We start from the raw sequence: 15,185 nt of genomic DNA, 5'->3' as shown, positions 1-15,185 counted from the left end.
AGAATCTCTAAGAATAGCCCCAATTTCTTTCCAGTAGTTGAAACATCGTAAAGATAAGTAAAATTATAAGTATAAATAATATTTTCTAAAATAAAAAAATAGTACAGAGAGATATATATATATATATATTTATATGTGCGCGCACTTTTGGATTTTATAAATAAACAAAATGAACCTAAACGATGGGGTCAAGTCTAGCTTTAACGTGAACAACAGTTGAAGATATTCAAGTCAGAATTATTGTCTAATTATCATTCGTACATTAAACTCAAATGTATAAGCCAAGTTCGTAGTTCGTACCGCTGGTGAACAGCTCGATTCTAGTTTACGCCATGATTCACTGACTGATCAAAATATTTTCAAACGACATATTGGGACAATCTTTAGATTAAAAAACTATTACTGAAACAAAGCAAACCTAAGAAAGTTGCTTGTTTGCAAGGAGAACAGTAGGTTATTCACACAGCAACCTGAATTGATTAATTAAACAGCCCGCTTCTTATGGGAGGAAATCTAACCAACCACAAATAATGGAAGAAAAACAAGAACAAGCATACTAAACTTAAGATATCGTCTGCCAATGGAGAGATACAATATATATGGACCAGACCGACCTAAACTTATGTCTCGAATTCACAAACTTGATAGATTACATGTACAAATATAGGGAAAGAGGGGGAGGAGGGAAAAAGCTATCCTACATAAAATAAGGAAATATAATCATCCCAAAATACCGAGTGGTGACCGTAATTTTCCATCTACAGGGATCATAATTGCCCCATCTGGTCATGAAATTGGTAGCACACAATTACAATGCCTTCCTTTGCCTTTTGGACGACGGCTCTGACTGGTTCTCGGCCTGCCATAAAATCTCATGAAAAAGAAGAAGAATAGAATCCTATGGTTCATTCAACATAACTAGACTGACCCATTTCACAATCAACCAATGCAAGCATGCCATTTTATTAAAAATAAAATCATTATATTTTAGGGATAGCTATATTTGTTACAGTATACTTGCACCCATTTCTCAGTTCTTTAATATCCCAACCCAGTCTCATCTTTAGCACTTCCAAAAACATTTCAGGGTAGGAACCGTTTCAAATTTTATCAATTTCAAAATCAACCTGCACATGTTGCAGCTGTAAGCATAATATATGAACATTATATAGTTCGATTGATCCAACACTCGTGTGCGTGCGCAGATACATGCATGGCTAAATCACAGATGTATATCATAAAACATTAATATTAAAACTATCAAGTCATACAAGGGCAAATGCATGGAATGGAGTTACGGAGGATTCACAGATGAGAAACAAAGATGATGAATAAAAAGATTTTTTCATCAGTAACATGATGAAAAAAAGGCTGAGAGAGCAAATCCATCCACCAAATATTAATTGTTAGGCTACCAAGACAAGTTGATAGTTGAAAATGGATCAGATGTCTATTCCACTTAAGGGATTTTCTCACACAACAAGGGGTTTGTTATAAATGGATATCAGAGACTTTGCACATATCAACTCCCCACTCCCTGCCTCCCTTCTCCCTCCCTCTCTATCCAACCAACCCTTTCAGATTTAAGTTTTCTCGTTTTAATCTTCCCCAATTTCTCCTGGGGGAAACATTGAGGGGTAAACAAGATAAGATTCAAAATTGAACTTCCATATTCCAAGAATGTTTAGCCTGGTGGATTTTGGTAAAAATATCTAAACATTTATGCAAGCCAAAAGAAATCACAATCCAGAGAGAGGCAAGTGACCTAATGGCCAATCCAAGCACAAGAATATGCCATGTTTGATTTCATCCAATGCCATAATGGCTCGTCCTAGGACCTAAGCCATATATTTTCTTTTCCATTACCTCACATATTTGTTTTTCTAATTATGTTGAAGATTGTCTCCAATATGAAGCAAATTAATGAAATTACAATAAGTACTTCTGACAACCATGCCCCAATTGTTAGACATGTTTTATTCTCGGTTTAAGAAAAGCTCTTATTATCCATGCCCCAGAAGGAAAATATGTAACCAAAACAGTAAGTAGGTAAAGAATGCTTACAGAGTTTGAAAGCTGTTCGCGTATGTAAGCCATTGATCTAAGCATGGCGCCTAATGTATCCCTTGACACCTGAAATTTAACCTCTGACTCTCCTGAAGTAGTCTCAGTATCTTGAAGCTGAAATAACATAGAGAAGAAAACATATTCATCAATTAAATGATTTAATAGATAAGCATCATATGCAAAGAAAGATGAAAAATTATTCCAGGTCAATTGATTGCCACTAAAATCATAACTGAACAAATGTGGATAATATAAAAAAAGCGAGACAATATTTTTTATATTTTTATTTTTCAAATTTTTTGTATGAACTTGGGGGAAGGAGGGTGGGTTAGTAAATGGCACACATACATACAATCGGTTTTGATGGCCTTAACCTACACATCATTCTTATGGGGTGCATAGCTACCACCCGAGTCAGGAAGATTAGCTTGACATTATAGCAAATCTAATCATGTTGAAATCTAATGATTAAAGCATATCCAACCTGCCCCTTGTTGCTCTTCTTACCAAAAGAATAAAAATATTTAGGAATAATATCTTTCCCATTGATCCATCTCATAGATGAACTCATAACATGATTACCAATTAACCAAATGTGAGCTGTCTCTGAACCATTCATGGGTACAGAAAAAAAGCACTGGAGATAACAAGAAGTACTAGTTGACATGATTGAACGCCTTTTATAAGTTCAGCTTACAAAGCACTATTGATACCCCCATATCCCAATCTATTCTCAAGACATTTGCAGTGTTGTTAAAAGCGCACTTAAGCACAAAGTGCCAAGGCCAAAGTTCTTCACTTATCAAAAGCGAAGCGCATTTACAACAGAGCATTTACGAAAGCGCATTTACAAAAGCACGCTTTTTGGAGCTTTTTGTGTGAGCTTAAAGAGCAAATAAGCGCGCATTTATAATATTATAAAATTCTAAAATATCATTTCAAGACCGAGAAATTGATGTAAACAAATATTATTGAGTATTTAGATCATACTGCAGATCATTTACATAACAGAGCTCCACATAATGTCATATGTGATGTATATGCTTTGAACTCGATAGAATAGTCCAAATTGGCTGTAGATGGAATGATATTTGATTGCTTATGTTAGCATAGAAGTCAATACCTACAATTATTGAGCTTGTTTGGTCATGGTCTTTTTGGTATATTTTGATTCAAGCATGTACTTTAATTTGATTAGGAGTATCGATATTTTCTATTAATGGCTATCAATATCATATATGTGTATATCAAGTAAAGCATAAGAGAATTATACAAAATGTTATATTTAACTAGAGCTCACCCACCACATGGGTGGGGCCACCCCCATAGTGGCTGTTCCTGTTTTTTGTGTTTTCTTCGTTCATTAGCTCATAAGTCATACCACACATGGTTACTTCTCAAAAACATTTTACAGGATCCTAAACCTAAGTTACCCATAGGACAAGCATGTTTGACCAAAATTTTCTAAATCTATGTAATTAGTTGATTACTTGATTTTCATGTTTTTTTTTTTTTTGATAAGTAACTTGATTTTCATGCTACATTACTCTAATAAAGTTAATAGGCTAAATATATTACCATCTTACTTTTTAAACCTTTTTTTATTTTATTTCGTAGATTTTTTTTATACATTCATTTTTAAAACGTGTGCTTTACTTCAATCAAGTGCACATTTGCACTTTGCACCTAGGCTCTAGACGGCATTTGCGGTTAAGTGCACCTAGCACTTTACCAATACTAGACATTCGTTAGCAACAGAGTTGGATCGAGAATCTGCCTCCCTCAACTGAATGCAAATTTTGAAATTCTAGTGGTCATTTTGAAATTGTTTTAAACCCAATAACCATTTATTAATGTTCCTATATATTTATATCTAGGATAAATGTAGGGTTTGGGGCTTGGAATTCCACGGCCTACTTCCACTTGACATGGGTTGAAACGCTAGAGGATTTTCCACTACCTGAACCATGGGTTGCTTTGATTTGAAACAACAGCTGCTTGAACAGTTGTACCAGGCACTCAACTTTCGGGACTGCATTTGGTCAATAGAGAGAGAGAGAAACCTAGTTATAAGGTTAAAAAGCACTCCCAAATTTTGAAGTTTAGCTTGGATAATAACCTATTGTTGTCGAATACTTCCATTGCAGATAGATGTGCATATAGTGAGCTAGCCGTATATTCATTTTTGATAGGCCTATGTAACATTTATGCATGTATAGAGAGAGAGAGAGAGAGAGAGAGAGAGAGGTTAAAATACAACCAAAATGATCTCCAGTTCATGAACCAACATATGTAAAACTAGGAGGCATATACCATAGCTAAAACGAACTTTTATGAATCACTCCATCAAAATAATGACCAGCAAAGTGGCTCACCCAACAGATGAGATACATTTAAGCAGCATAGTTGTGAATTTGTATTCACATACCTTTAAATTTATGACAGCAACCTTATTAGCCGGTGTTGACAGCTGTTCACTAATGTAGGCCATAGACTTCAACATAGGTTCTAGTGATACTCTCGATAGCTGAAACTTAACCTCCGATTCAGCTGAAGGGGTTCTGCTATAATCTTGCAACTGCAGGTGTTAGGAGCGACGTATATGGTAATCAGTTGTAAATTAAATATAAAGAGAAGAAAAAAGCTAATGGTAAAAAACAACCTAAATGGACATAATAAGGTTCTAACTTCCATCCATGTAAGCAGTGATCTATGAGCAATTAGCTATCAGATAACATGTTTCCCAGCATGAGCATTTTGATGACACAAAAGTTCCAGGTTATGTTATACTTTCACTTCATCAGACACATACCTTCAGATTAATCACGGCTACTCTATTCCCCGGTGTTGAATTCTTATTCTCCATAACCCAGGTCATTGACTTTAGACAAGGAAGAACAACCTATGAAAAAGGCCCAAACAAGAGCCCAGATCAGTGTCATGCCTTCATACTCAAAACAAAAGAGTATTTGAAACAATAGAGCTTATATGAGAACATAAGGGGAAAAGGTATCAATAAAGGATATGTGAAACCATAAAAACAAAGAAAAATTCTTTCCTTTCATACCATGTTTTCAGGAGGACCATCATCTCGGTGAAGAGACACAGGAGCCATGCGAGGCAAATTCAAATCAGCAACTGATTGAGCAGGAGCACCAGTATCATTTAGATTAAACCGTCGTGTCATCTCGTCTTGGCGTGGCCACAACAGAGGGGTCATATCTGAAGATGATGTAGAGGTCTTCCTGTCATCATAGCCAATCCCACTAACCTGAGAGCTAGGGGGTGCAACTTTTGCGACATTTTTCTTCACCAAAGAAACCTTCTTCCCACCTTCTTTAAGAGCACCCATTGCCATATTATAAGTTTCTACAGTTGTAGCCCCTTCTTCAGCATACTTTATGGACTCCCGACATAGATTGTTGTACCGCAATGTCAGAGACTCTTGGCCATGTAATTCACCAGCACGTTCATCTAATCCAACTCCACTCTTTGCATTTATAGTCCATCGGTTCAATATGTAATGGGATGGCAATGTAAGCACATTTGTCACTGTGAAGACAGTCAAAACATGTCTACAAAGAATGCCAGAATACTCAAACATTTGACAACTGCAGTTAGCTCTCATCTCAGGATAGTTTAATGTGACAATGTATGCCTTTTGATCATCCTCAAACTTTGCAACCCTGAATGTGCTAATAGCTCCATCACCTTCAATTCTATTGGCAGTATATGCAAACGTTTCAACTAGTTCTTCCTGAAATTTTGCAAAGATTTTCCTCGTATAAAGATTTGCAGCCTGTTTTTCCATTGGTGATGGTGTCCTCAGTACTGGTGTGGTGCAAATTGTATCAAAATCTGCTTCTATTTCCTTTTCAAATGAGTTATCTATAGCTCTTTCATACTGCCTAAAGAACATAGGCAATGTGGTCTGCTGATTCACATAACCATCAAAAAATGAACCATCAAATCCTTGATTAGGAGACACAACAGCGAAAAAGGAATCCCGAAAATAAACAGGAACCCATTGAGTACGAGCATTATACAATGATTGAAGCCAATCGTTTGTCCTCAGATCATATTTATCAAGAACTGAATTCCAAGAAAATTCAAACTCCTCAATTGTTTCAGTCAGGTTGATGCAATTGTAGAGTTCCACTTGAAAATTAGGATGTACATGGCATACATGTGCCAGCTTCTCCTGGCCTTCTCTTAAAACATGCCACTTGCTAATACAGTGGCGGGCTTCTGGAAACACCTGAGAGACTGCAGTCCGTATTGCTCTGTCTTGATCAGTGATGATAGAGACGGGTTGGCGATCATTCATTGCAGTAAGAAATGTCTTAAAAAGCCACGTAAAAGAGGCCTCTGAATCATCTAGAAGCAATCCACAGCCAAACAAAACTGTCTGACCATGATGGTTCACCCCAGTAAATGGAGCAAACGGCACTCTATACTGATTTACTCTGTACATCGTGTCCAGCATTACAGCATCACCAAAACGATTATAAGCTGCCCTTGACCTTGCATCTGCCCAGAATGCATTGCCCATGCGGTTATCCTCATCAAGTTGTATAGCATAAAAGAATCCAGGGTTCTCAGCCTGCATTTTCTTGAAATATTCAAGCAAATTCTGAGCATCCCTTCCAAGTGTCATCTTTCGATTACAAGGCCTAATAACATAATTCATTGCCCCGCTGTTTTTACCCAGTCGATTTGATTCCACAGGAGGGGTTTTCCTAACTCCACGATTTGCCTCTAATTGGACATGGTTACCATCCATAGAGACATACATAACACCACTTGGAACAATTCCCACACCCTCACAAGTCTCGGTAATGGTCTTTGAATTACCAGCAAAATGTCTGCGAGGCCGGAGGTAATGGACCTTACTTGGACTCACCATGGAATGGCTATGGTCCTTAACAAATTTTGACACAACCCACTTGTCTTCACCATTTAACTCTATCCTGAGCATTGCATCACAGCTGTCAGCATGCCTTCTTTTCAAACCCTCTCGGCCACAAACAAAGTCCCGAGCAACAATTGTCCCGTCAGATTGAGTGCGACTAGACTGACCAGCTTTGGAGCTAAAACCCACCCGTCTAGCATATTCATCGTAGAAAGACTTAGCGGCATCTTCAGAATCAAATTCCATACCCATGTATGGCTCAATATTTCCATCCTCATCATGAGCTGTTAAAGTTTTTCCCGTATTTACTTCATCTCCATTTAGTTCAGCACCTCCATCATCTGCTGCACCTCGATGACCCATCCCTTCTTCCACATCAATCACTTGAACATCCATACCAATCTACGGTAACAGTGCTAAGCTATTGAGTGTCCTATTCAAAGACCAATTCCATTGCAATGCAATACAGGCTTTCACAGCGTAGGTACCATCTGCACAAATTCTCCAACCATGCCAATTGATTCTCTGTTTAGCAATACAAAAGGATACCCGAAAGAAAGAAATCATCAAAATGAAAAGAGAAATACTTGATCCATCAACAGAATATCTTAACAAGCTGACATAGCTTGACGCAGTATGTCAAATCACTTACAATAAAAATAGATTTACAGTCTAACATACCACATTAAGTTTCATTTTCGTAATTTTCTTCGTGGACCTAGAACATCAGACCACGCCAAATGCAAAACTAAGAAACCGAACTCCATTTGACTGCCAAAAAATTGCACTTCGAAAAGAAAAATAATAAATGAATGAGAGCCAGGAAACTTTACACATCATAAAAACCTTAAACTATTATAGAAATAATAGAATCAATTATTCGGCAGAATCCATATCAATGTTTACTCATGCATCATTCAGAAATAAAAAATTAGGAACGCGAAAACCAAAATTGAAAGGTTCCCATTTGCATAGACGACTCTTTTCATATAAGTGGAGCTTTGAACTATCACAGAGCTCACGCATAAATAAGAATGGACCATCATACATACACATATATAACAATACATATTACATGAAGGTTAAAGCGAGAGTATGAGAAGTTAAAGGGTTAAGAATATGCAAAGGACATTAGGATGGAAGATTTAAGGGTTTTGAGCTTAGAATGGAAGAAGACTGCAGGTACAAAAGAAAAAAAGAAAAAAGACTCATAAGAAGGTACAAGAAAATGCGAATATAGGTGACTCACACCTCAAGAGAAGAGTTCGACAAGGACTGGTTTCGTCGTGCGTTTTTAGGGTTTCTTGCTCCACCACCGGGCGACCGCAGAGTCGGAAAGACGGAGAAAACAGGGAGAGGGAGTGCGTGCCGCACAGTTTCCAGATGACATAAGTAGACGCGCGTAATCTTTGCCGTTGATTTAGATCAGGCGGCTGATATTCCTTCAAAACAAACCCATCCCACTTTACCAGATTAGTTCAACTGTAGGACCCATACGATGTAGGGTTCCGATGCCAGGCCATATCTTCTCTCTCTTTCGACTCTTTTATTATTTTGACATACCGAGTATATAAAATGTGTAGAATTTGTTCGCGATAAAGACCATAAACCCTTTTTTTTCATCAATTATGTTCGACTAAGCTCGATTTGGATTGAAAATTCACTACAATTTATTTCAATTCATTTCATGTCATTTTATTTTCTAAAATTTTCACATAAAATATAGTAAACAATTTAACTTTTTTAAATTTCAAAATAATAATAATATTAAAAAATAATATTTTAAAAATATTTTATTCGACTATTCACAAACTATCTCAACTCATCTAAAAAAATTTTAGATTATATTTGGATATTAAGTATTTTATAATTTTGTGAATAGTATTGAAATGACTTAAATAAAGATATGTTAATGGGTTTTGAGAAAAGAGAAAAAAATCGAATAAAAATATTATAAAGGTAAAAAATTATTTGAATATTACTTTTTAATATTATTGTTATTTTGAAGTTTACAAAAATTATATTGATTTTCGTATTTTCTTTTAAAGTTTGTAAAAATTGTATGAATTTTGTGATTGAATAATGATTAGATATAAAAATTGAAAATTTGATATTGAAAAATATTGTGTTTTAATAATATTTGGAAAAATAAATTATGATAAATTATAATAATCTTTCATCTCTACCCAAACGTCATCCAAATATTCCCGTAAAGCTGATGAACAATGTAACACACGATTAACACATCAGATCAATCAGTGTCTGAAAGGAAGCTACAAGAAGACAACGTAGCTGTAACAAAACATCAAGTTGAGACAAGCAAGCACGAAATGAGAACATATAGTAAGAGCACCGGCAATGTCTAAAATTTGATGAATTTGATGAATTTCACTTTAAACACATGGCATTGGATTCATTTTTTACTTAAATGTGAAACTTTCAGCTACACTAGAATTCCATTTATCTTCAAATTTGAAGATCTACTATTCAAAGTCCATCAGATTATTTTATTACGAAAATCACTCTTTCGCACGCAAAATCGTTCTTTATTCCCTTTCTTCCCTTCTTTCTTCTCTACCCCAAAGTCCCGAAATCTCCAAATCCCTTTTTGATTCTTCCTCTACTTTCTTTCTTCCTCTCCCTTTGTAACACCCCGCTTCCTTAAAAGATATTTTAGAATTTTCGGGGAGCCAGTGTGCTACTACTAAACTTAAACTTAAAAACTTTTTTTTTTTTTTTTTAACAAAGCGTCAAATGCGAAAGATTTCCATAAAATAACAAATTTCAATAAATACTAAAAATTCAAAATAAAGTTTGCGGAATTATTTATTTAAAAAAAATACGAAAGTTTCATGTGCTTATCAAAATAATTTATTTAAACTTTAGACCATAAAAATAATCATAGCATAATCTGTCTAGGCCTCTGCCTTGCCTCCCGTGGTCAAGTCCTGTCCTGCAGTCTCATCCTCATAAATGTTATAACCTGGGGTAGTTTAAAAACATAAAAATATGCAAAAATGAGTCGAATACTCAATAAGCAACACATCATATAGTAAACATAATAAACATAAGGTTTCTTGGAAAATGTGCATACTCACAAATACATATGTAATTAACATGAATATGAACATGGACTTATCTTTCACTTATCATAGGCTGTTACCCATTATTGACTCCCGTGAGTTAGGGTTAGCAAATCTAAGTAGATTCTGATTCTGTCCGAGGCCGCAGGTTGTGGAATCCATACATAAGGAAAATATATTGGGTGCACTACCAGCATGCACGATCTGGCAATGCAATATGCCCATAACGTAGGTACCATCTTCATATCATAATATAGGTCGTTACATACTTTATCATAATCATACTTGCATACCTGTCATTTCATAGATTTCAAAAGAAATCACATACATACTTGTCATATCATATCATAGATTTCAAATGAAATCGCATTTTTCATAAATGTCGTGATACATGTTTCCTCATATAAAAGCATGACTTTTCATAAATAATTTTATACATAACCCTCACATAAAATCATGACTTTTCATAAATAATTTTATGCATAACTCTCACATAAAATCATGCATAACTTTCCATAATTATTTTAATGCATAAATTATCACATAAGAACATCAATATTCATAAACGTTCACATAAAATCATGACTTTCATAAAATACTTTAATGCATAAATTTTCACATAAAATCATGATTTAGGTACGTAAAAAGGGTTTCCAATGAAGGGCATACATGCATAATATTTTTATAAAAGACAAGCAGTTTACCATACGTATGTGAAAGGGTATAATTATGCTACTTACCTTGCAATGCTAATCCACTATTTTAGGCACGTAATCGGTCACCTATAAAAATAAACATGTAATTTGCATAAATTTCTAATTAAATAGGAGATTTTATTGAAAATCTAAACTATTAAAAATATCCTATATTTTCTAAACCTAAAATCTTCTTAACACTGAATTATTCTAAACTGTTAATCTTTGTAACAAAAAGACTTAAAGCCCGTAAATAAGAGCCCACTTAAAAATTAAAACTCAATATAAAATATAAGTTCAATATGTATGCTGTTTGGTGTATAACTAAGGGACAAATATGTAATTAAAATTAAAAAAATCAACCCTTCTGTAATTGAAACCGACAGAAGCTTAAGAATTCATTTCAACTTTAAAGACAGAGGTATTTTCTTGAGGAAAATACAAGCCGTGTGATATCTTTATCGAGAGAGGAAGCACGTGACAAAGCGGGGGGCTGAAGAGAGGGTGGCGAGTGCGACGACAGAGCTCTAAGAGAGAGAGAGAGAGAGAGAGAGACGAAGAGTGAGAGAATGTTTACGGAAGAAACTACATGCCGTGAGTGATAGAGGGAGAACAGAGAGTGAGAATCACGGCGTGAGGGAGATGGACGTATGTATGGTGGTCCGGGGTGTAGAGTAACCGAGCTGCGGGCGTGTGGTGTGGACGTTTTCGACGAGGAGCGATGGTTGACAAGATGGAGGCTTGGCTTTACGGTGGGCTCCGAAATTACTCTGTTTTGAGGGGCTAAAAACAGGGGAGGATGGCAGCGGCTTGTTGGCTTTTCCAAGGGCAGGTCGTGTAGTGGTTTTGCTAGCTGGGCAACGAGGTGGACAGAGGGAGGAGCTGGGACATGGTTTGCTTGGTTTCGACAAGGTGGTGCAGTGGGGTAGCCATGCTGCGGGACTAAATGTGGGGCTGGGAAGTGCTAACGCACGGGTTTCCATCGTGCAGGTGGTTTGTTGGGCAGCTATCTGGTGGCTACAGTGAGGTGATCCGACTCTTCAAGTGGTCGACGGAGGATTGAGTAGAAAACATGGTTGTCTTTGGTATTCATGGTGGAGGGAGAACGACGTGATGGTCTTGGGATGAGAGGGCTAGTTTCAGTTCTGAAAACCCTAGGATATATGAAAGGCAGTATGTGCAAGGTTGTGCATGAACTGTATCAATAGACACAGTGACGTGCATGCGGAGGAAACGGATGAAGCCGTGCATGCATTGGTTTGATGCGTGAATGGAAGACTCACGATGGAGGACTTGGGGAGTGCGGCTAGCAATTTTAGTGAGTGTACCATATATATATATATATATGATTGAGAACCCAAATGAAAACCCTAGATAAAAAGAGAAGTGAATGTGCCTGAGTGAATTGTTTGAAATTCATAGAAGAAAATCTAGTAGGAAGGAGTTTTATTATGAAAAGGACTCTTGAGCTTGGAGAGAAAATAATAATAATAATAATGATGATGATGATGATGGAGCCTTAATTTAAAAATAAAAATAAAAAAATAATTTATCCGATAAATTCTCTAATGGGCTTTAACTCATTTATTGAGTTTAACAAAATTATCCATAATTTATCCCTGAAAAAAAATATAGGATCGGGTCGTTACGCCCTTTCTTCTCGAATCTGGGATTTCGTTCTTTCTTCCCTCTCTTCTCTACTTTCTTCTCCACCCCGAAGTCCCGAAATCCCTTTTCGATTCTTCCTCTCCCTTTCTTTCTTCCTCTCCCTTTCTTCCTGTTTCCCAGATTTCCCTTCTCCCTCTCCCTTTCTTCCTCTTCATTTCTTCCCTCCATTTCCTCTCCTATTTTTCGCGAAGCTTGTATCATATCCTTTGCCGAGAAAGTGACCAATTCATCTTTGTGAAGCAGATGTTCAAGTTCGTACGAGGTATTTCAGATGAAAGAGGACCTCCATCACCTCCATAGGCGCACCGTTGCCGTTCCTTTCTCTTCTGCTCAAAACGTTCTCCATCTCCGTGAGCTCACTCTCTCATATATATATTAATCATATGTGCATGTATGAGAAATTTTGCACTACATTTGTATGCTTATGTATGTATTTTTGCCCGTGAAGAAATTTTCAACTCCATGTATGTATTTCAATCCTTCTGTTGTTTAAGTTATTTGAAAGAAAGAGTTGTTTTTTCAATCCTTTTTTGTGGCATTTATGTTGTTTCTTCACAGAGAAAATATAGATGCTTTTTTCAATTAATTTCATTTTCTTGGAGCTTTGTATTCAGTCGATAGTTTTTTTCAAAATATAGATGCTTTTTTCAATTAATTTCTAATGTATTGTGTGTGAAATTAAGAAACTTGAATTGCTGGCCGAGTAGAATTTGTACGTGTTGTAGGGGTGAAATCAAGCCTGTAACTGATTAATTCAGGTTTTCATGGAACTGAATCTTGATTTTTTATTCTCTCAAGTGATAAAGAAAGCATAGGACTAAGGACACAACATTTTTTATTTGGTGTTAGCAACTAGAGTAATTTTTATGCAATGTGCGGCAAGATCTTGAGAGACTAGTCTTAGTTTTTTTTATCTTCTTGCGATCTTGGTATCGAGTTCCAAAGTTGAGTGTTGTGCCTTGATTGTGGAACAAGGGATAAATAGATTGAATAATGTTTTTTGACACCGAGCAGTTATTGGGGATTTTAGATTTTTTTTTTTTTTTTTTTTTTTTTTTTTTTTTTTTTTTTTTTTGTGTATGGAGATGGCAAATTATAGAATCCAAAAAATGTTTCTAGTTGAGATTTTATCTGAGATGCTCTTTTTATAATTGTGTATAATATTAAAATGTAAGAAAAGGATGCATAAATGCCTAGATTTGAAATATGTTGTAGAGCTTGGAGTTTTGAGCAATTGCATTGAATGTTTATGCAGTTGCGAAAAAGATAAGGAGATCATGTGGGTTTAGGATTAGGGGAATTGATTACCAAAAGATCATATCTAGAAACATTTGTATATGGCTTTTGAGGCACAACTTGGTTAGGTCGTATAACTACTTCAATTTTATATGGCTTTTGAGGCATATAATGTCAGCATGGTTTGTGGAGATCATATCTAGCTGTGACCCAGAAAACATGTTTCAAGAGGATTGTCTACTTGCTTATAGTCAGCAAAATGATTTTTGAATATCACTGGTTTACAGCTACCAATAACAACAATAATATTAAAGGAAGATTTAATTCAATTTCTTTATAACAAAATTTAGAGACTTGAATCAACTTGGGGATGCCACACAATGAACCTCTGGTATTATCCCATTGTCATGAAGTTGCTTTGGACATTTTTTTTTTTGATAATGTATATTGCTTTATTCAATGTTGGAATTGATAAAACTATGTTTTTGCTGGAATTTTGATAATGTATACTGCTCTAATATATTTGTTGGATGAAAGAATTGTAAATGTGTTCGTTAGTTTAATAAATTCTATATATGATTGTTGGGTAGAAGAAGGGTTGTCAAAATGTGTTTGTTGGATAATTAGGTTGAGGAAAAAAATTAATTGAGAAACAATAATTTAATTTATTAATTAATATATGGTTAGTATATTCCAAAATATGAACGAAAAAATAAAAAATATTATTATCAAAAAAATAATATTATATTATTATTTTGATGAATCTAATGGCTAATCCAATGTGGAGTTATAGATAAAGAGATTTTATATATATAAAAAATATGTACTTTTCATCAAAATTTGAAGACAAATTTGATGAATCCAATGCTAGTGCTCTAAGGAAGCAGGCACCAAAGCGAAGGCATCTTCAATCGACAAGGAAGAGAAAGGCAGACGCAGAGGTAAATGAAATAAATTGAGGGTTTTTAAAAAAAAAAAAAGAAAAAAAGAGAGGAGTGTGCCGCGTGCTGGTTATGATAATGGAAACAAATGATAGTGCTAAGCTGAAGTCTTGTCTGAAGATTTTGAACTGTTCGAGAATTCCTAATTCCTCGACAATGTGGGGGCTAGTTTTATTGTGGATGGATGATACAAAGTTTACTATAGAGAATTTCTCTAGGCCCCGTTTAGATAGTGAAAGTATTTATCTCATCTCATCTCATCTTATCACATCATTACAACTTTTCTAAATTCTCATATAAAATATAATAAACATTTCAATTTTTTCAAATTCTAAAATAATAATACTATTAAAAAATAATATTTTAATAATATTTTAGAGCAAGAGATAGAGAAATGGTCATTAACAGGTTTGTATGGGAGACCAAAAATGGCCAGGAGGCAGGATTTATGGAGTTTGCTTGCATAGTCTCATTTTCGGTGCATAAAAAAAAAAAAAAAAAGATTCTTGAGCTCGATATAACATGAGCCTGCCAGAAATTCAGTGGATGAGTTTCTTTAGGTTTTAGGAATGTCGTGAAAATC

General features: G+C 35.3%; 1 protein-coding gene across 3 annotated transcripts; it reads right to left on the bottom strand.

The window, feature by feature from the left end:
• Positions 1–637: 637 nt before the first annotated feature.
• Positions 638–8,485, bottom strand: LOC121241133 (protein FAR1-RELATED SEQUENCE 3-like). 3 transcript variants are annotated; one of them, XM_041138772.1, is made up of 7 exons: positions 8,231–8,485; positions 7,661–7,766; positions 5,135–7,504; positions 4,880–4,969; positions 4,496–4,645; positions 2,065–2,181; positions 638–859 (listed from the first exon to the last, which is right to left on the bottom strand). In XM_041138772.1, exons 3-7 carry the CDS (start codon positions 7,373–7,375, stop codon positions 809–811), a joined length of 2,649 nt encoding a protein of 882 aa, XP_040994706.1. In that variant the 5' UTR covers positions 7,376–7,504; positions 7,661–7,766; positions 8,231–8,485; the 3' UTR covers positions 638–808. The 3 variants fall into 3 exon arrangements, with proteins under 3 accessions (XP_040994706.1, XP_040994703.1, XP_040994707.1); XM_041138769.1 differs by lacking the exon at positions 7,661–7,766 and having other exon boundaries at positions 8,229–8,485; XM_041138773.1 differs by lacking the exon at positions 7,661–7,766 and having other exon boundaries at positions 644–859; positions 5,135–7,470.
• Positions 8,486–15,185: the final 6,700 nt, after the last annotated feature.

This window comes from Juglans microcarpa x Juglans regia, chromosome 7S (genome assembly GCF_004785595.1).
Source record: "Juglans microcarpa x Juglans regia isolate MS1-56 chromosome 7S, Jm3101_v1.0, whole genome shotgun sequence".
In the NCBI taxonomy this organism is placed as follows: domain Eukaryota; kingdom Viridiplantae; phylum Streptophyta; class Magnoliopsida; order Fagales; family Juglandaceae; genus Juglans; species Juglans microcarpa x Juglans regia.
Note: the sequence above shows the minus strand (reverse complement) of the source record. Positions and strands in the feature narration are given on the sequence as shown.